Raw genomic sequence first — 20247 nt, 5'->3', positions numbered from 1 at the left:
ACCAAACAGCAATTACGGGGTTTGTTGCCTGCTTTTCTATAACAGTTTCTCTCTCCGAAACTGCTCCCTCGCCATTCTTTCGATTACCTCCACCGCCTCCCTCTCTAAAAAACCCAGCCTCCGCCTAGGGTTTTTGCTCTTCGCAATCCTCTTCCCAAGGCCTAACCCCCCACCGGAGCCCGGCCGCAGCTCCGGACCCGATCAAGCGATTCGGTCAATTAGGGTTTCTGGATATTGATGGGAACGGAGAGGAAGAGGAAGGTGAGCCTTTTCGATGTGGTGGCCGATCCCTCAGTCTCCGGCAAGATCAGCAAGACGAACGGCGCCATGGCCACCGGTAGCAGCAATGGGAAGAATGACGGGAGCAGCCTCGTCAACCGCTGGAACGGGAGGCCCTACTCGGCGAGGTATTATGAGATACTGGAGAAGAGGAAGTCGCTTCCCGTTTGGCAGCAGAAAGATGAGTTCTTGCAGACCCTGAAGAAGAACCAGACTCTTATCTTGGTCGGAGAGACGGGTAGTGGTAAAACCACTCAGGTTGGTTTCCTCCCCTCCCATGAGCTAACTGCCATAAATTTGCGTTCTTCTGTGAATTCGTGCATCGGAGTTCCGAGGGCGTGGATGTGAGCTCAGAAATCAGTAATGGCGTCAAATTTTCCTTTGCCCTCTGTCTGGTTATTACAGACAGGACTTGTTAACATTTTAGCTCATTCTATGTGGGTGTTACATTTTTTCCTTTTCGGGAAGAATTTCGTTTGAGTTGTTTCCATATTTTTTCAGATAATTTGATTTACAATGCAGAGATTTGTTGGTCTGGCCTATTGGGTTGGAATGATTCATTGGATAGCTGGACATCCCGCTGACTTGTATTGTTTTTGAATGACAGATACCTCAGTTTGTCCTTGAGGCCGTGGATATGGAAACCCCTGATAAGCGGAAAAAAATGATGATTGCCTGCACACAGCCTCGTAGAGTGGCTGCAATGTCCGTCTCGCGGCGTGTTGCGGAGGAGATGGATGTAACAATTGGAGAGGAAGTAGGTTATAGCATTCGTTTTGAGGACTGCAGTAGTGCAAGAACTGTTTTGAAGTGAGCTCCTTTTATTTTCTTTATTTATTTATCCTAGGAAATATGTTGATGTTTCATGTTACCTAGGAAATTCTATCCTCGACGGGAAATTCTGATCTGCTTGCAATTTTCATTTTAGGTACCTCACTGATGGTATGCTATTAAGGGAGGCCATGACGGATCCTCTGTTGGAACGTTACAAGGTCATAATCCTCGATGAAGCCCATGAGAGAACGTTAGCAACAGACGTTTTGTTTGGTCTTTTGAAAGAGGTCCTGAAGAATAGGCCCGATCTCAAGCTTGTCGTGATGAGTGCGACCCTTGAAGCTGAAAAGTTTCAAAATTATTTTTATGGGGCACCACTTATGAAAGTCCCTGGCAGGCTTCATCCAGTGGAAGTCTTCTATACTTCGGAACCTGAGCGGGACTACCTAGAGGCTGCTATTCGTACAATTGTGCAGATACACATGCTTGAACCCCCAGGGGATATACTTGTGTTTCTTACTGGTGAAGAAGAAATAGAAGATGCTTGCCGCAAGATCAATAAGGAGATTGGAAACATGGGGAATCAAGTGGGCCCCGTTAAGGTGGTGCCACTGTACTCGTCTCTTCCCCCGGCTATGCAGCAGAAGATTTTTGAACCTGCTCCGCCTCCCTCAGAAGAAGGTGGCCGTCCTGGGAGAAAGATTGTGGTGGCTACAAACATTGCGGAGACTTCTTTGACCATAGATGGAATAGTCTATGTTATTGACCCTGGGTTTGCTAAGCAGAAGGTTTACAATCCTCGTGTTCGTGTTGAATCACTTCTGGTGTCTCCAATATCGAAGGCGAGTGCACACCAGAGGGCAGGTCGTGCGGGTAGAACTCAACCAGGAAAATGTTTCAGACTTTATACTGAGAGAAGTTTCAGTAATGATCTAGTGAATCAGACTTATCCAGAAATTCTGAGGTCCAACCTTGCCAATACTGTCCTTACCTTGAAAAAGCTAGGCATTGATGATCTTGTTCATTTCGATTTTATGGACCCTCCAGCTCCTGAAACACTGATGCGAGCATTGGAAGTCTTGAATTACTTGGGAGCACTTGATGATGATGGGAACTTAACAAAAATGGGAGAAATCATGAGCGAGTTCCCATTAGATCCTCAGATGTCAAAGATGCTGGTGGTTAGTCCTGAGTTCAACTGTTCGAATGAAATCTTGTCCGTCTCTGCAATGTTATCAGGTATTCTATTGTCTCACCTTGTTATTATTGTTCTGAACTTTCAATTCCGCTATATATCAACATGATTGCCTTGATCGTGGAGACTTAATGTATGATTTTTAAATCTAATCTCAGGCTTTGATTTTTAATGTTTTATTATTCACCGTTAACCACCCATGCAAATAATATGAGAATGTGCAACCATCGTGCAAAAGTACATTTATGTGTTGAACTGGGAAGTGTGATTAGTAACTGTTTTGTTTGGGTCCCATTCCCCATTGAGACATGCACCATAGGATTCTAAGTAAGTGCTGGTGCAGATAGTTGCAGTTTCTCAGTATTATCTCATGAAGCAAATGGTTCGTCTTCCCTCTATGCATCGCTGACCTTCCGTGGGCCTCTGCTGTGATACCCCATTTTTTCTTTAGTACCCAATTGCTTTGTAAGGCCTAGGGAAGCTCAAAAGGCTGCAGACGAAGCTAAAGCTAGGTTTGGCCACATTGATGGGGACCACCTGACCCTCCTGAATGTCTACCATGCCTACAAGCAGAACAGTAAGTTTTTAATTCCCATCTTTCCAACAATTTGACTTTTATTGCTTCTGGATGATCTGACTTGTTTTGATTCTTAATGGTCTATAGGTGAGGATCCCACATGGTGCTACGAGAACTTCATCAATCAGAGGACAATGAAGGCTGCTGATAATGTGAGGCAACAGTTGGTCCGGATAATGGCCAGATACAACCTCAAGCTGTGTAGCACAGATTTCAACAGCAGGGATTACTATGTCAACATAAGGAAGGCACTTCTTGCAGGGTACTTCATGCAGGTTGCTCACCTTGAAAAGACAGGGCATTATCTGACCGTCAAGGACAATCAGGTGCACATAAGTTCTCCACATTTGATCCTTACTAAGTAGATGCAGCGTCTGTGGGTGAGATTGTTTGCTGACTTATTTGGTTGTCCCTCTAGGTTGTGCACTTGCATCCATCGACCTGTCTCGATCACAAGCCCGAGTGGGTCATTTACAACGAGTATGTCTTAACCAGCAGGAACTTTATCCGTACAGTCACCGACGTTCGTGGAGAATGGTACTGCCTACCTCCCTCCCTCCCTCCCTCTCTCCCCCCCCCCCCCCCCCCCCCGGGGGGCAGGCATGTAGAATGATATTGGAAATGGCATGAATGATGTAGGGCTAAAAATAATGGTTTCTCATTACTGCAGGTTGGTTGATGTAGCACCCCATTATTATGACTTGGAAAACTTTCCCCAGTGCGAGGCTAAGAGGGTCCTTGAGAGGCTCTATAAGAAGCGGGAACGGGAAAAGGAGGATAGCAAGAACAGAAGGTGAAGATTCCTCAGGCTGGCTCAGCCTTCAGGCAAATCCCTTGTTCCCTCTCCAGAGGCACAGGCTGTTGATGACGAGAATGGATGGATTGCTGTTTGTCTCTAGAGTTTACTAAGGGATCAAAAGGGAGCAAAAATTTTTATGAGCTGATGATATCCAATGTTTTGATGATTTGTTAGATAGTATAATGCAGTTTCCCGTTGTTACTATGTGTAGTCAATTGTGGAATTCCTCCATTGTCTTGGCCTGTGAGGTTCTTTAATTGATGAACACAGCAGGAAATGAATTTGGATTCAATTTAAGTCATAGGATACTGTTTCTTGGCAGGTGAAAGTTCCTTTTGGTATGATGTCCAACCTAAATCAAACCAGAATAATTGTGCAAGTGCTCAGTATGGCAATTGAAATCGCACGATATATTGGCTTCTGCTTCGCTCCAAGATTTCGAAGCTGCAAAAGAACTGTTTCTTAGTTATAATTATCTCAACTCGACCCAGCTACCTGCCTTCTGCTTCTCAACGTGCTTCCTTCCTAACATCCTCTTCAACTCTGTTACCTCGCTCCACGATCCCTCTTCTGCATGAATTTTCAGAAACATCGAATATACCGCAGGATGATCCTTCTTAAGCCTCTCGATCCCTTGAACTGCGAACTCACTCAGCTTTCGAGTCGAGTGCATTGCACTGGCCCCAATAAATGCCCCCCACACGACCACATCGGGCTCGATGGGCATCTCCTTAATCAACCTCTCTGCTTTGTCCAGCTCGCCTGCCTTACCATAGAGATCCACCATGCAGGCATAATGCTTCAGTTCGGCCTCGATCCCATACTTCACCTTCATGGACTTGAAGTATGCCTCACCTTCCCGCACCAGTCCAACATGCCCACAGGCGTATAGGACATTCACGAAGCTTACTTGATCGGGCTTGGTCCCCTCCTCAATCATCTGTTCGAACATCTCCAGAGCTCTTGTCCCCAAACCATGCCTGGCAAGCCCTCCTATGATAGAGTTCCATGAGACACTATTTTTGTTCTGCATCTTCTGAAAGACGCGACTTGCACTTACAATGTCCCCGCACTTTGCATACATGTCTACGAGTGAGGTCAATAGGACCACACTGTTGGGCATACCGTACTTCACGACTCTCACATGGACCTGCTGGCCCAAAAGAAGAGAGGACGTGAGAGCGCACGCGCTCAGAGTACACGAGTACGTGAAGTGATTAGGCATCGCCCCGCTATTCACCATCGAGATGAAGAACATCAATGCTTCCTCGTACTTCTTGTCCTTCACGTACCCACTAATCATCACCGTCCATAAGTAGACATTCCTCTCGCTTTCCTGTATCGTTTCAAACACCAACTGGGCTTTATCAATACGTCCATTGATGATGTAACCGTTGAGCAAACTAGTCCAAGAAATACTGTTCTTAGCAGGCATTGTTCGGAAGGCTCTCTCAGCATCCTCTATACAACCGATCTCCATGCAGCCCGATATCAAAGTGTTCCAAGAGGAGACATCTTTCATGAGAAGTTCATTGAACAACCTCTGCAAACCCGTGCTCTCGCGAATATTAGCATAGCCCTTCATCAAAGCAGAAGCCACAAAGACGCTCGATCCGAGGCCCAAATGAAATACACGGGCATGAATTTGAGGGACCAAAGAACTGAACTTGGAACCCAAGAAAGCAGTGATCACTATCGATATCGTGTACTCATTTGGGAAAAAGCCGAACCTTCCCATTTTCCGGAGGAGAAGGTATACTCGGGACTGATCACGGGCCCGGTGATAACCCGATAAGATAGTGTTCCACGAGGCAACGTCTCTGTGGGGCATTTCGTCGAACAATCTCTGTGCTTGATTCAACCGGTGGTTCTCAATCAGCCCATCCATCACCAAGTTCCACGAAACAACGTCCCGGGAAGCGGGATTCCGATCGAACAGCTGGAGGGCTTCCTTCAAGTTGCTGTCTCGAAGGCATTTTCTGATCATCGAGTTGAGGACGATCGATGAAAGGGCACCGATTTGGCGGGAAAAGGATAGGGGGACGGGAGGAGCCATTGTTGAGAAAGGAAGGTTTTTGAGCTCATCGTATGGTTTCAATCAGTAAGTATTCACGAAGAAGAGAAAGAAGAAGAAGAAGAAGAAGAAACGGAAAACGGGAATGGATAACAGAGTTCATGTGTTTTCCAATGTGAATTGACACAGAAAATGAATCCATGTGTGGTTGTCGAAAGCATAAGTCAACGGAAAATGTTTCTTGGTCAAAAGGAAAACGGAAATTGTTTCCGGTCAAGTAATAGAAACGAATAGATCACTATTTTTGCAATATAATTTTCGAACTAACGTAAATGACACGAGACTCATACAATGCGTTTGTTTTCGGAGTTAAAGTCACGAATTTGTGATTGTGATTGTGATTGTAGAAGAAGACAAAAATATATGGGGCCCACCAGTTTGACTTTTGAAATATAAAATGAATGGAAGGTAGAGATAATTAATTATAATGGGATTGTATTTTAATAATATATGGGGCCCACCAATTTGACTTTTGAAATGTGTGTTTTGTTGTGTAGTGTTTTGAGTTAAAGTTAAAGTTAAAATCTTAAATCACGACTCTGATAACAAACGGAGCAATACCAACTTATCGAGGTCTCGCCTTTTAACTCTGTTTTTGCATCCAACCGCTACTCCGCTACAGTCCTTGTCATTGATCGACTAGGACCACGGCCAAAATTATGGTGGAGAGAGGTTTGCCGGGGTGGAGCCGCTAGATGACTTTGGCAACATCGTGTTTTCGGGCACGATCCACATTGACTAATATGCGATCATATTTTGGGGTCAAGTGGACAGATCAGTTCAAGCCTAATAAAATGTGTCGGAATACTGCAGATTTTTTAAGCTGCAATGTGGAGTTGTTTCGACTATTAGAATAGTAGTTCGATATGAACTACTAACAATACTGATCAAAGCTAATCTGAGTAAATCTTCTCAGGCACGTACAATGTTTCGAACAAACTCTTAGAACTTGTTGGACTCGCTGGCCGACTTGAAATCGTGACCAACCGGGTTGGTTCTAGTCCCATTGTCCTCTAGGTGAATGCCATCTTTCCGTCGTACTTCCGAAGTTGATGAATGACCAGATCAGATGATGTTACATTGTTCAGACAACTGAGGACTTGCAACAGAGAATTTATTTTATTTAACGAAACTGTTTCAACTTATGTAAACATCCTGCGAATATCGTGTCCTTCCTCCTACTCTCTCATGCTACTGTCCTCTGCCTCTCCTTGTCTTCGAACCTATCATCTTCGTGCAGCTAAACTTTTGTACAGCTCGTCGATTTCCACCTGCTCGATGTCAAAGACCAAACAAACTATGGTTTCATCGGCATCATATATAAATATGAACTGAATGAGATAATCAATTAAGCGATTAGACGGATTGATCACCTTGTAATAGTCCAGCAGTTTGTTCCTTTTCTTCTTCAGTGTTGCAGTCACCATGTCCCTTTCCATGTCAAAGGGGACTTTCTCAATGACGACTCCTTTGATGCCCTCAAATCCCCTCAGCTGTTTAAAAAAATGCATGAAAAATCGAAAAACAGAATCAGGAACAAGTAGCAAGAATGTGAAATTATGAGGGGAGCGAAAACGGGATCACCTTCTTCTTTTCGGCTGTTGCCTTCAGCTCGGAAAGGACGTAGCTCTTCAGCTGCTCCAGAGAGCAGAGCTCGGAAAACTTCCCAGTGTAGCCATTTCTGCTTGCCCAAGCTTTCGTGCTCTCCTCGTGGGGGACCACCACTGCTACCAGCATCGACTTGAAGCTGTCCCCGTAGACCCAGATCTAATCAAAATGGACAATTCAAAACGTATGATTTAATTTTTCTTCTCCAGAAAATTGTTAAAGAAACGATCAGATAATGTTGGACAAGAAATCTCACGTCTTCGACAATCGGGGTTGCCCCGTAAACATTTTCCAGGTGCTCCAGCGCGACATACTCTCCCTGGGAGAGTTTGATGAGATTTTTCTTCCGGTCGATGATCTTAATGACTCCATTAGGAAGTATCTCCCCAATGTCCCCTAAAGCCCGGAAAACCGAAACCAAACTTTTTAATTACCAAATATTACCTAAAGCTTTGGGTGAATGCTTGCTAACAGATATAAGCTTGTAAGTTGACCTGTATGGAACCATCCATCTCTTATGGACTCACTGGTGAGCTCAGGATCCTTGTAATATCCGCTAAATACCGTCTTCCCCCTAAGACAAATCTCACCCCTTGAAGGGTTCTCGAGCGGGTTATAGCCCATCTCTGGAACCTCCTCGAGGCGGAGCTCGTTGTACACTCCAACGACACCGACTGCTCCAAGCATGCACATCTCGTCAGGGATCCCGAGAGTTGCAGCCCCGCAGGTTTCCGTCAACCCTAAGAGAAACATTACGTGTAAGAGATTCTATATAAGTCTACCCTCCAATTTATTGTGCTGTAAATTACCATAGCCCGTCACAAAGAAAGCGCAGCAAGTGACTCTCAAGAACTCCTCAACCTCAGGGCTCAAGGGTGCCCCTCCCGAAACCACAAGACGAAGCCGGCCGCCAAGTCGTGCTTTTACCTTCAGCCACAAGAGATGAATTTTGTTCAGTTCTCCAAATACCCTAAGAAATAGTATGATTAAGTAGCGCTAGCTAGTTCGAGCCCTGAATGATGAAAATACGCATATTAGATGAGAGACGTTATATGACCTTCCTGAATGCCAAGAGATCTGCAACTGGGGATGCTTCTTTTTGCTTATACCCAGATTTCATCCACCCAAGTTTGCTGTAAATTCAATTTACAAGTTGATTAATCGTGTATATGCTTTTTATTTTCCATAAGAATAATGAGGTCACTTGTGGGCTGAAAAACAGGCAAAGATACGAACAAAATAGATATGACATGCACGTACTGGTTATAAAGCATATCGAAAACTCTCCTCCTGACCGGATTTAGTTCTTCTAGCGCTTTCTTGATACCTAAAGTCGGGAAAGCAGCGGGTAAGAGACATTTGTGCATAAAATTGCATCAAAGAGGTCTGCAGACATTTGAAAGGGAACTTTTTAGGCACCTTCATATATTTTGTCAAAAACCCGAGGCACTCCGGCCAAAAAAGTCGGCTTCAATGCCATCAGATCGTCTCTTAATTCATCCAAATTCTTCAACACGAGAAAATGGACATTAGCTGCGAGAACAAGATTATAATGAAAATTCGACTTCTTTGAGTGCGAAACAGGAACACAAGCATACCCCGTGATAGTATCCAACAGAAGCACCATTGTGGAAGAAATATTCCTCAATCATCCTATCGAGGATATGAGCAAGGGGCAAGAAAGACAAGTACACATCATCGACTGTCATCTGTTGAGAGTCATGAATTGAATCTGTTAGGACTATGATGTCATGGTTGGTACCAAAAAATTAATACAGATCTAAGATTCTTTCGCATAGGAATTTCGTTCCATTCTATTGCTACTTCTTCAATGTAAACGTGAACTTATGGCAGTTATGTGGTATATGTCAAATATGAAGAACCAACAATAGGTCTTTTCTTACCTTATCCTCAAACTGTTCCATGAAGAGGTCCATTCCACTCACAAATGTCGCGAGGTTTTCGTGTGTTAGCATGACACCTTTCGGGTCTCCACTGGTCCCACTCGTGTACATGATTGTGCAGATGCTGCAAGGTTCGGGCGGTGCAAGGTCCCACGGGTTCTCTTTCCCCTGAGGAGTGAATCAACAGAAATTTTGTATCGAATAACACGGGGAAACTGGTTTTTGTATTACGCAGCAAAACTATCGACAAACAGGCAAACCATTTGAAGAAACTCATCCCACGAGTAAGGCTTAATCCCTGCTCGCGCTGCCTTTTCCTTCTCCTCCTCTGTGAAGGATGTGAAGCTAACAATTGCTGCAAAGAGGGTTTGATTAATCTCGGTTTCTAGGTCACCTAGTTTCAGCATGCAATCAAATCAGCACTGATATACTTATCTCACATTTTAGCTTTTGAGAAGATACACAGTCGTGATTGAGTAGCTGCAAAGACACAAAAATGAATTGGATCATAATTTAGAACCGATAGCCGTATACAGAATTTCCGTAACAGAAGAAAATCAATTCTGAAGCTGTTTGCTTACTTCTTTTGCCTTCTTATCTTGGATGAAAACAAAATTAATCTCTGCATGGTCTATAATATAATTTACAGCTCCGGCCCCTGTCACAAAGAGAACCAACAGATTATGTAAGTCAATCGATACCTTGTTCCAGAAAAAAGGAAAATTTATAGAAAGAACGATACCAAGAGTGTCGTAGAGCGGCACACAAACCAAACTATGGCCACTGCAAGCCTAAAGAAAAGACACGAAAATATACAATGATCAGACAAAGATCTGACGGGGAAGAGTTAGTTTTATGAGGTCGGTTAAGAACAGACCTCCATAGCCACAATCCACTGGGGACAGTTTGCCCCATAAATACCGATCTTCGAACCCTGCCAGATACTCAAATTAACATCACATTCACAGATCACTGATTTGAGTAGGAACAATTTTTTTTTCCCATGGGAAATAAGATTTTGTATGCGTGTGTATCCTTACTGGTTCGGCACCAGATGCTCGTAAAGCCGAACCGACTTGCCGAACTTCCTCATATACTTCCTTGTACGTTTTCCATGTGTACGGTCCTAGCTAAGAAGCCACAAAAGAAAAAGATGATGACTACACGAAGAATAAATTAATAAAGGAAAATATGTGGATTGAATTACAAATTACCGACCTTTTTGCCATTGGTTTTACGCCATCCCAGCATTTTGTTCTGCGGATGTTTATCAACTGAAACTCTGCAACCACAACAATTTATCCTTAACTTCGAAAGGTGCAAAAACAATATATTACATTATTCGACAATTATTTTCACTATTTTGGTGCAATCTCGCACATGAGAAACATTAACTCCATCAAGATATGAATGTGACTGCTTCTTGATCGTCCTGGGTACGAGTTTGCGCTTGCACCATCGATGCAGTTCCACACTCCACAGAGTAGTCCGCTTCAGATTCGTGGTCTAGTAGTTAAATTAGCAGACTTTGTAAAGGAGTCTTCAGCCATTACAGAGCACGAACAGAATTACCTGAAAATATCCCACGTCGTGTTTATGTCTCGATCCGGTGGAGGAAACTCATGCTCCGAGAGCAGATTACGATAGATGGGACCCACCGATGGCCTCCCATCTCTGCCTTCGCTTCCATCCTCAACTTTGACTGACAAAATCTTCATTCTCTATGAACTAACTGACAGAAGAAACGTCGAAAACCAAAAGATTAATGTCAAACACAGAGAAGAGGCCCGCAAGAATTAACTAACATCAGTTAAAATTACACAAAATCCGCGAAATCTCTATGCTTACTGGGATATTCGTGTATTAGAAAACACGAAAAAACTACAGCGAATCTGATGTGTATAGATAAGAACCAAAGGGAAAAAAAACAGAAGTAATGAGATCTTACGGTGCTGTCAGGAACACTCTATGTGGAGGAAAAGAGAGAAGAAATGCAAATATAAAAATAGGAACTGAACCAGTGTGTGTGTATGTGTGTGTGTGTGTGTGTGTATAAGTACAAGAAGCATGGCAGTATCAAACAAAAACAGAACACTGTAAGATATAATGCAGACTGCAGAACCCGCAGAGTGGAACCGTAAAAGAAAGGGAATAAAAGGACAAAATAAAGGTCGAATGTTTAACAGAAACGTCACATTAACAACAACATAATAAAAGAAGATCCTACTGAAACCTCGTACTCCTCCAGTAACATTACAAAAACCATGTCCCCATGAACACCGGAAATTCGACAACATCGTCTTGGCATTTCGGGTACCAAACCCGAAACCGACCCATCACGGAGACTGGGCCCAGTCCTAACCAAAGCTTGGATTTTTATGAGCTTGGCTTAGGGAGGTTGGCAACCTACGGGCCGAGGATCAGTCGGGTGCTTTGGTTACTCTGGTTTGGACAGGGCCAAGGGCGGAAAGCAGAGGAGAGAGAGGGACAGAGCAGAGCTTACTCAGAAGCAGAGCGAGTGAATGGTTTCTGATGAGCTTTGCAGTCGGCGGAGGGGAGAGAGTTCGGAGTTGAATTTAATAGAGGGAAGAGAGAGGAAGAAGGAGCAGATGAAGAAGAAGGGGAAGATAGAGGAGGATGGGGAAGAGGCCATAGCTATGAATTAATTGAGTTCGTTGAAGCAGGTGAATAGTATTGCGTCTCTGATCTCTCAGCTCCTTCATTTACTTTGTACGGTCCACTCCCGTCCTTTCCTTTTTCGTATCGTCTTTTTCTCTTTTTTCTTTTTAAGGAAACAACTTGCTCAATTTCCTCTTATTGGGACCATATATGTATATATTATATATTTTTTGCCGGTTACATTACGGCACCATATTGTTTTTCTTCTTTTTCTCTTTGTTTTCTCTATAAATATGACGTTTCATTTTTTAAAAAAAATTTTACATTTGAGTGAGCACCGCCAACATGACAAAAAAAATTAATTAAATAATGAATAATAATCAATTAAAATACTTATAAATAGAAATTAGTAAAACACTTATAACTATTTTGTTTGGGAGTTAATCATCTACAATGAATGAGTAACAGGGCAGTTCGACCTGGTATCTCAGAAATCGGAGTTGAAATACAGGATTTAAGGAAAAAAAAACTAAAAAAATTGAATTGAGAAAATAGAGATGTAAGTTAAGCAGGAAGGATACTTCAGTTCATATTCAGCCGCTTACATTTTTATTTTTTGATTTTTGGGTTATGAGAGAGGCCGACAGCCTAGGAAAGGGTACCAGTTTAGATCATCGAATAGGTTGGGTTCTCCCAATGTCCGGATGTTTCAAACACCCCTAGGCCATGCGTTACCTAATAATTAATAAAATAAAATAAAAACAGAGAGTTAGATGTCCCTTCCGGTATCTTAGTTAACAATAATTAATGATGTCCTTTATTTGAATAGGTAATAAATGTAATGAAGTTAACCCTTGACAAATACCGATATTAATTGATGTCAGATGGAGATCTTATCAAGCCAATGGCCCCTTTGGGAATTGGAAGTGGACTCTGCTATTGGCTGTGCTGCTTGTTTGTTTGCATTCATCAAATTCTGATCCGTCACAACCGGTAGATCGGTGCAAATTTATTTAGAAAGAGAAAATCCTTCCTCAAATGACATGTTGAGGGAGAACTTAATGAAGAATAATTATAATAATTATATGAGGGATTAGTATTAAATTTTTAATTTCATGTATTTTTATAAATATTTCCTCACGTTACGTGACGAGATAGAATCATCCAATAACTTCCCATTTAAAAGTCTTCCACTTAAGAAGAGTATTGAAAATTAGGGACAAATGGAGGAAGAATTTTCACTTTCCAATTGTATTTGCTCCGACCCACAATTTGCTCATGTATTCCTAATGTAGATTACTACACTTCCCTGTATATATGTACATGAGATCAGATAGTAGATAATGATTATTTTCAACTCCATGCAAATCTTTGAATGGTATCAGAGCATTAAGATCCATAGACCAAGAGTTTGCAATCACGCCGGAGAAGAAGCCAGTCGATCCATCATCGCCGTATGCGCCTCAGATAATCCGGGCATGGCTCTTGTCACCGTGGTTCTCAATGGAGAGACCTACCACGCTTGGTCTCAGGCAGTGCTCAGGGTTCTCTAGGCTAAGAACAAAATCGGGTCCATTGATGGCTCAATGAAGCAGCCGGATGAATCCAGTCCTGAATTTTGATATATGGAAGTCAAACAATTCCATGATCATGCTATGGATCACCAACTCGACAGAGCAAAGCTTGCAAGGAGCGGCTGCATATACACAAACTGCTGCTGTGATGTGGGAGGAATTGAAGCAGCAATTCTCCCAGGGCAATGCACCAAGAGTACGGCTGATCAAGGCGGACATCAGTAATCTCAAGAAAGGAGGGTGTTCTGTTCTAAGTTATTTCGCCGAACTGAAGAGGCTGTGCGATGAACTTGAGGGATACCTTGAGCCTTCTGTGTGTACCTGCAGAGGATGTACATCTGGAGCTGCCAAGAACGCGGCCAGAAACAAGGAAATCGAAAAGTTGCACATAGATTCTGTTTGGGAAGTAAAAGATTTTTCAACTCTGCTTAATTTAACTTGCTACTAGACAAAGGAGACCGATATTTTGAAGAAGAAAGGATTCACCGGTTGCCTTTATTTGACTTGTTAGTTTTTTTTTTTTCTTGCTGTCGGTAGCAACTGAAATTATAACATAGCAAAGACGAAGCAGGCCACCTTCAACTTCAATTGTGGGTCTCATAAGAAAGATAGAGAAAGGCACTGGTGGATCCCTCCCTCTTAAAAAAAAAATATTAAGGTAAGTCAAATAAAGGTAATTGGCGAGCCCCTCTCTCTTCAAAATATCGGCTACCTTTATCTGGTAACAAATTAAATTAAACAGAGTTGAAAAAATTTTTACTTCCCAAAATTGCGAAGTTTTTGATGGGTCTCAATTCTAAGATCTGTGCGACGGTAAGATGGCAAATTCTCAATCATGACCCCTTGCCGACATTGAATCAAGCATATTTTCAATCTTTTAATTTACTATTGCATCGAATAAACGCAAAAAGTCAAGTGATTATATCCAATGCGAAAACCAAACAAAAAGCAAATTGGTCTTAATTGTTCTCATGCAGTAAAATAGGGCATTTGCATATCAGTTGAATTCTTAGCTTGTTCTATTCTACAACGCGATTTTCTATTGTATGCATCCACAATTGGAACTATTTTAGCATCTACGTCTTACTCAATTTTCGAATCCCAAATCCACGACTTCTTCGAGAAGCTGGCCCATGGCTACGACTCAGCCAAACCAACTAATCTAACTTGCGAATCTATGTTGATATATATATATATATATATATTTTCCAATGCGTTCGAAGTTATTTGAAATTTGATATCTAATAAGTTTTGAAGCACCTCTGTTTTTTTTTTTCCCCAGAGTGATTTACTTGCGGTGTGCCATTAATTTAGCCTTATTCGTTGGGTTCGTACTTTGAGGTAGAGGAAAAACATTTATTTTAGCTCAGTGTGGTGGTCCTTGATTTATATTAAATGTTTGATGGGATAGGGGACCCATCACTTTAGTTCAAGCATTGTCCATTTCTAAATTTGGAGTAACCACGATCAGCTTTTGTTTTTTCTTTGGAAAGAGACAAATGACCAAAAAAAAAAGGGCCCAACAAAAATTTTAATCCTTACACCTAAAATAAAATTATAATGTCTAACAAAAACAATGATAAAGCAACTTTATCTTGTTATTCAGTTTTGTTGGGTCGTGAAAAATCGAGTCTTGATCATGTACAAGTCACAAGCCTCGAGTCTCCATGAATCACCACACGAACAACCTGCAAAATGGGAGATCGAGAGGGAATATCGATTTTCCTCTCTCATACTTAAATACGAGTGTGTTCTGATACTTAAATGAGAGTGTGTATGAGAAATAATAGAAAATTGAATTTAGAGTTTAGAGATACTTGGAGAAGTATTTACAGAGATGTACGGGATATCCGTATTGAGATATTATAATCTGTATCAAATATTCAATTGCATACAACAAGTAGATATACGTGCCAAATATAAAGTTAAAGATAGTATAATATCTCATAAAAATATTGATTAAACATTCTAGAGATAAATTAAGGATATCGATAGATATAAAAGAGATGTAGGTAGAGAAATACCCTTATTGAGGATTTAATTACCAATTTGGGTGTGTTAAGGTGGACCCATAATTGTAAGACGAATGGGACGGGTCGATTTTCCGATCCCTAACATAGCCCCCCTCTCCCATAAGCTCGAGAGGTCGCGGGAAGGGAATCAATTCACAACTACCGTTATCATGTTGTAAGCAATGTCTTGACGCGAAGATAGACTTTGTATCACTTGTTTAATTCTGTGAAAAAAAAAAACCCGCTCTTGATTATCAAACATTGTTGCTTCTGCGAAGGAAGACTCTATTCTTGGTTATTGAACGTTATTGCTTCCGCAAAGGAAAGCCTCGCTCTTGGTTATCGAGCGTTGTTGCTTCTGCCAAGGAAAGCTTTGCTCTTGGTTCTCGAGCATCGTCCCTTGGTTATTGAGACGTGGTCCTTGGTTATCGAACTCATTTTAGTGTAGCCTTTTGGTTATCAAGCGTTGCCCCATCCTTGGTTATCGGGATATAGTCATTGGTTATTGGACTCAATCGAGACCCTTGGTTATTGGGTTTTGCCCTTGGTTATCGGGCGGCGTGATGGAGACCCTTGGTTATCGAGTTTGGCCCGTGGTTATCGGATGTGATCATTGTCAGAAGCATAGCTCTCGGTGAAGGGAGATGTCCAAGCGCATCGCTTTTCTGTCCATGAAGAGTTAGCGAACCACAATAACCACTTCATAAACCAAATATATGTTCATCAATCAAAATGTCATCACAACATGTATTGCAAACTGTCTAACAAGCAAAAGGGAAAAGACAATAAATTGTGATAATAGCTTAACAACTTTAATAAATCACTCCTCATAGAGTATCCCCGCATGCGTCCCTATGTTCGCGATCATGAAGAGGTTCACTGTGGACAAAGGACTTTAGGTGTCCTTGTCAAATCAACTTCTTAATCTTAAATCTGAGCACATGACAATATTCATCATGACCACAAGCCCTGTAAAATCTGCAATATCAATCTAAATTCTCACCCAAAGACTTATATCTTTTCAGCGATTGGGACATTACATATTTGATGCAGTATTGTGGACCCGCCTTGCGTTATTGCGACGATACTCCTCAATCATCGTGGTCGCCTTTACAGGCAATGGGTTTTAAGTGCCCAGCTTCAAGATACCTCATACTTCTCGTTACATGTTCACTGGATTCAAACGTTTCTTGCTTTTAGCTCCAAGCGAACCATGCAAAATTCCCGCCATGGGTAAAAAATTCAGAACTTAATTCCTGATTTAAATTAGGTTTATATATCATGACGATTACTAGCCATTCTTATATAACATATGTTAGTCTCATGAATGCACAAACCACTAGAAAGTGTTAGTAGAAAGGGTTGATTGAAACTCTCAGACCAAAGTTGTCTTTTAGGGACATCAGTCAACATAGAAGACTTGGCTATAATCAACGTGTTCAATTTGTTTGGAATTTCCATTCAAAGCTCAATTAGAGATGACGGCTTAGCTTTTAGAAGGGAGGCGTTTATTATTCAGGTATTGCATTAACATGGCTTCACTATATTAATAATCACATGTGATTGATATCTTGCGTCGGTCCTTACAACATGCCGTGAAGAGTATGCGGCCCCCCATTCCCGGCTTAAGGTTTGATCCCTTCTTGGTGTGGTGGAAAACAACATATGTCATGACTTTTTGTGTCGTTTTCCATAGGCAGTTCCAATGTTGGGATCGTGAAAAATCATAATTATTATTATTATATACCAAATTTTCACAAATTTCACCAAATGGGATAATTGTTAAGGAGAAAAATAAATTATATATATCCAATGTTTTCACAACTTTTCCCGAGTAGGATAACCGATGAGGGGATAATGATGATGATGATAAATCAAACAATGTATGAGATAAAATTTTAAATTCTACACAAACTAATATAATTTTTTTTTGATAAAATAACAATTCCGTGTAACGCGTGGGTGTAGTAGCTAGCATTACTTAACCTTGCATTAATTTCCACATTACAAATAACGTAACAATGATACATGACTAGCTAAAAAGTGATTTAACTATATTGGGATGCTTTGTATTGATTATTCTCAACTAACCCAAAGACTTATCTCTTTTCAGCGGTTGGGACATTACATATTTGATGCAGCATTGTGGACCCGCCTCGCGTTATTGCGACGAGGCTCCTCAATCATCGTGGTCGCCTTTACAGGCAATGGGTTTTAACCAATCAATTATTGAACTAACTTTTCTTCATCGAGAAGAAAATAATGACAGAAATCTTGCTAATGCATCTAATTAACTAGCACATACATACTACTATTCATTAATTGAAAGGGACCAAGGGAATAGGAACTAATACGAGATTGGTTTGTTCACATTGGATCACCTTGTACAGCATATGCATTTTCATTTGGCCTTTTCCTTTGGACCGCGTCGATCAACCTCATCGACATAAAAACTCGTGGACCATTTTCAGTAAACTGGTAATTGTCACCGGATAACCCTAATCAAAGTCAAGGTTTTCGGGTCTTGATTGAGGCCGCCACTCCGTTAGGCCTCAATGAAAGCAAAAGTCCCTATACATCCTAGTCTCGCCCAAAAAGTTCATCGAAATCTAGTTTCCATGTAAAAATGGCAGAGGATTCATGGATTTGGATTGGGAATGGAATCATAGCATCTTAAAATTCTATTTTAATATTTTAAAGTAGCTCTTGAGAATATATATTAACCTATATATATACATATTATTAACCATCACAGGCAGTCCGAATATAATAAGCACATTTCAGTTAAGTAGGCATTAATGCACGAAGATATGATGTTATACATGACTAGCCAAAACTTATAAACTAAATTAGGATACTATGTATTGTATATTCCCAACTATAATATATCAGTTATTGTACTTCGTCTACTGAAAAGAAAATAATAACAAAAATCTTACTAATTTCCAGCTAATAAACTAGCATCCTTCTCACTATCAATTAATTGAATGGGACCAATGGAATAGGAACTATACGAGATTAATTTGTTCACATGGATCTCTGTACAACGTTGTTTAAGCGAATGTCTTTGTTTGTTCTTTTCCTTGGTTTGAACCACATCGATGTATGCGCATATGCGCGTGGATACGTATATGCATAACCTATACTCTGATACCATATTAAATTTCCATTGAGCTTATATGGACTTGAGTTCATATTCACTTAAAAACTCAAATTAATAAAAATTGATATCCAAATTTCATATAAATTAATAAATTTTCATTCGTATTTTTTTAATGTGGAATTATAATTAATTCTCAACCTTAGTTATCCCACTATGACTAGTGATTTGATCTGACTGGGGGACAGCTGGTTGGCAAGGCATCAATGCAGATTGAAAGGTTGTTTATCTAGACAGTGTTTTTTTTTTTTTAAAATAATGAAAGATGTATGGATTTTTGTCCAACTAGTTCACAAGTCCATACGAACACCTTACAACGGAACATATCAGGCCAACCGCATAGACCATGCATGCAGGTGGTCCAATAGGTATTAACTCACTTGCATGATTTAGGATGACTTGAACTTGAATCCTGTAAAGATATCGCGCCTTTATTTCATCCGGCCAACCCTATTGGGTTTGAATGGCTGGCTTGTAAACACATACGACGTGTAATTAACTACTTGTTTCTCTTTTGTTCTTTTGATGGTCCATCTGCAATTAGTTTAGCTAGCCTCATTAAACCCGGAATAATTATATCAAAAAATTCTTAATACATGCGAAGAGTCTTGAATTGTAAAATTACTGAAAAGGGCATACAGTAGTTGTCCAGGTGAAAATGCTTTCGTTATGTATGATCATCGCATACATACCTCATCAATTTGCGCAAAAGCTGCTCGAAACCATTCTAATTTGCACAAAAAATTTCTCGAAACCGAGTTTGAGCGATGTTACTGGCATACCAAACCCAATTCAATCTTAGGTTCAAACATACGCGTAGTATTATTGGCAAATGAGGTTTAAATCTTTTTGGATCTCTAGCTCGTTATGGCACGCCGGTCCGAGAATATGAATCCATTGCCCTATTTCTTTTTCTCCTTTTGAGGTTTTTCTAAAGAGAAATATCAGTGGTCCTGGATCAGTCGATTTTGCGAGCTACATCGAAGGAGAATAATAAATATGTAACCCGGAAGGAATAGCTCATCCATCTAGGGAAACAATCAATTGGCGGCCTCTTTTTTTTTTTTTTTTTTTTTTCCTGATAAGAATTGGTGGCCCCTTTCGATCACATGACGAATCGCACCAATTCATTTGGCAAGTTAAGTTCGCTTCGATGGTCCATCCCGGAGTACGAAGATGATGTATTCCAAAAGTTATTCGACGTACTGGTCCAGTCTTCTAATAAAAACGTACAAGCATGGGGGTGACTTCATCAGTTTCAAGGCAATGTTTAAATGTTAATATATTAAGATGTGAATGTTGGGGACGTACCTTGCGATGATCGAGGGTCGTGATGGATTGGACGAACCGGGAAAGAAGATGAATTTTGAAGACGGTTGATGAAGAACACGAATATGAACTGCGATGAGGAATTTCGAAGTGCAGATGACACGCTTTTCAAAGAGAATCATTCAACCCTACACCACTGTTAAAAGGTTAAGACAAAGATTTTTTTTTCTTCCCGGATACAATGAAGTCTGATGAGTTCTTCATTAACGAGCGTGAAAAACTCCCTAAATCTCTCGTTCCAGAATTTTTGGGGTAATGCTCTCCTGCTAGTCCACTATTTTCTTTCTTTTCACTTTGACCCAACTTTCAATGTTAAATTTTTATTAATTCTAAATATAATAGA

The 20247-nt window shown here is 40.9% G+C and overlaps 4 protein-coding genes across 8 annotated transcripts; 2 read left to right on the top strand and 2 right to left on the bottom strand.

Annotated features, from left to right (window-relative positions):
* Window positions 1–54: 54 nt before the first annotated feature.
* On the top strand, window positions 55–3925 carry LOC116214043 (probable pre-mRNA-splicing factor ATP-dependent RNA helicase DEAH2). Of its 2 annotated transcripts, XM_031549266.1 has the most exons (7): window positions 57–537; window positions 887–1089; window positions 1208–2292; window positions 2700–2825; window positions 2913–3151; window positions 3244–3362; window positions 3496–3925. In XM_031549266.1, the coding sequence occupies exons 1-7, from the start codon at window positions 238–240 to the stop codon at window positions 3620–3622; spliced, it is 2199 nt and encodes a 732-aa protein (XP_031405126.1). In that variant the 5' UTR covers window positions 57–237; the 3' UTR covers window positions 3623–3925. The 2 variants fall into 2 exon arrangements, 1 of the variants encoding a protein (XP_031405126.1); XR_004158219.1 differs by lacking the exons at window positions 3244–3362; window positions 3496–3925 and having other exon boundaries at window positions 55–537; window positions 2592–2825; window positions 2913–3098.
* Window positions 3918–5680, bottom strand: LOC116213734 (pentatricopeptide repeat-containing protein At4g02750-like). The gene is made up of 2 exons (XM_031548778.1): window positions 4120–5680; window positions 3918–3976 (listed from the first exon to the last, which is right to left on the bottom strand). The coding sequence occupies exons 1-2, from the start codon at window positions 5678–5680 to the stop codon at window positions 3918–3920; spliced, it is 1620 nt and encodes a 539-aa protein (XP_031404638.1).
* Window positions 5681–6495: 815 nt separating this feature from the next.
* On the bottom strand, window positions 6496–11896 carry LOC116214044 (long chain acyl-CoA synthetase 1-like). 4 transcript variants are annotated; one of them, XM_031549268.1, is made up of 20 exons: window positions 11714–11896; window positions 10783–10938; window positions 10429–10492; window positions 10251–10340; window positions 10088–10144; window positions 9953–10001; window positions 9792–9868; window positions 9651–9690; window positions 9471–9565; window positions 9211–9378; window positions 8905–9015; window positions 8726–8813; window positions 8567–8633; window positions 8364–8439; window positions 8116–8233; window positions 7801–8046; window positions 7563–7702; window positions 7283–7465; window positions 7072–7191; window positions 6496–6969 (listed from the first exon to the last, which is right to left on the bottom strand). In XM_031549268.1, exons 2-20 carry the CDS (start codon window positions 10926–10928, stop codon window positions 6925–6927), a joined length of 1980 nt encoding a protein of 659 aa, XP_031405128.1. In that variant the 5' UTR covers window positions 10929–10938; window positions 11714–11896; the 3' UTR covers window positions 6496–6924. The 4 variants fall into 4 exon arrangements, with proteins under 4 accessions (XP_031405128.1, XP_031405127.1, XP_031405129.1 ...); XM_031549267.1 differs by having other exon boundaries at window positions 10783–10942; window positions 11714–11895; XM_031549269.1 differs by lacking the exon at window positions 11714–11896 and adding an exon at window positions 11444–11670 and having other exon boundaries at window positions 10783–10942.
* Window positions 11897–13307: 1411 nt separating this feature from the next.
* On the top strand, window positions 13308–13851 carry LOC116213733. Its single transcript, XM_031548777.1, has 2 exons — window positions 13308–13373; window positions 13462–13851. The coding sequence occupies exons 1-2, from the start codon at window positions 13308–13310 to the stop codon at window positions 13849–13851; spliced, it is 456 nt and encodes a 151-aa protein (XP_031404637.1).
* Window positions 13852–20247: the final 6396 nt, after the last annotated feature.

This window comes from Punica granatum, chromosome 7 (assembly GCF_007655135.1).
Source record: "Punica granatum isolate Tunisia-2019 chromosome 7, ASM765513v2, whole genome shotgun sequence".
Taxonomy (NCBI): Eukaryota; Viridiplantae; Streptophyta; class Magnoliopsida; order Myrtales; family Lythraceae; genus Punica; species Punica granatum.
Note: the sequence above shows the minus strand (reverse complement) of the source record. Positions and strands in the feature narration are given on the sequence as shown.

Bases quoted from the DNA above. Each gene is read 5' to 3' on its own strand.
- LOC116213734 (XM_031548778.1), bottom strand. From the start codon at position 5,680: ATGGCTCCTCCCGTCCCCCTATCCTTTTCCCGCCAAATCGGTGCCCTT. The intron at 3,977-4,119 runs GTAGCTGGGTCG...GGTTTGATTTAG, and splicing joins CGTTGAGAAGCAGAAGGCAG to GTTGGACATCATACCAAAAG.
- LOC116214043 (XM_031549266.1), top strand. From the start codon at position 238: ATGGGAACGGAGAGGAAGAGGAAGGTGAGCCTTTTCGATGTGGTGGCC. The intron at 538-886 runs GTTGGTTTCCTC...TTTGAATGACAG, and splicing joins GTAGTGGTAAAACCACTCAG to ATACCTCAGTTTGTCCTTGA. The intron at 1,090-1,207 runs GTGAGCTCCTTT...TTTTCATTTTAG, and splicing joins AGTGCAAGAACTGTTTTGAA to GTACCTCACTGATGGTATGC.
- LOC116213733 (XM_031548777.1), top strand. From the start codon at position 13,308: ATGGCTCTTGTCACCGTGGTTCTCAATGGAGAGACCTACCACGCTTGG. The intron at 13,374-13,461 runs GTTCTCTAGGCT...GATATATGGAAG, and splicing joins GGTCTCAGGCAGTGCTCAGG to TCAAACAATTCCATGATCAT.
- LOC116214044 (XM_031549268.1), bottom strand. From the start codon at position 10,928: ATGAAGATTTTGTCAGTCAAAGTTGAGGATGGAAGCGAAGGCAGAGAT. The intron at 10,341-10,428 runs GTCGGTAATTTG...GTGGCTTCTTAG, and splicing joins GTAAAACCAATGGCAAAAAG to CTAGGACCGTACACATGGAA. The intron at 8,047-8,115 runs GTAATTTACAGC...TGTTTCTCTTAG, and splicing joins TTTCTTTGTGACGGGCTATG to GGTTGACGGAAACCTGCGGG.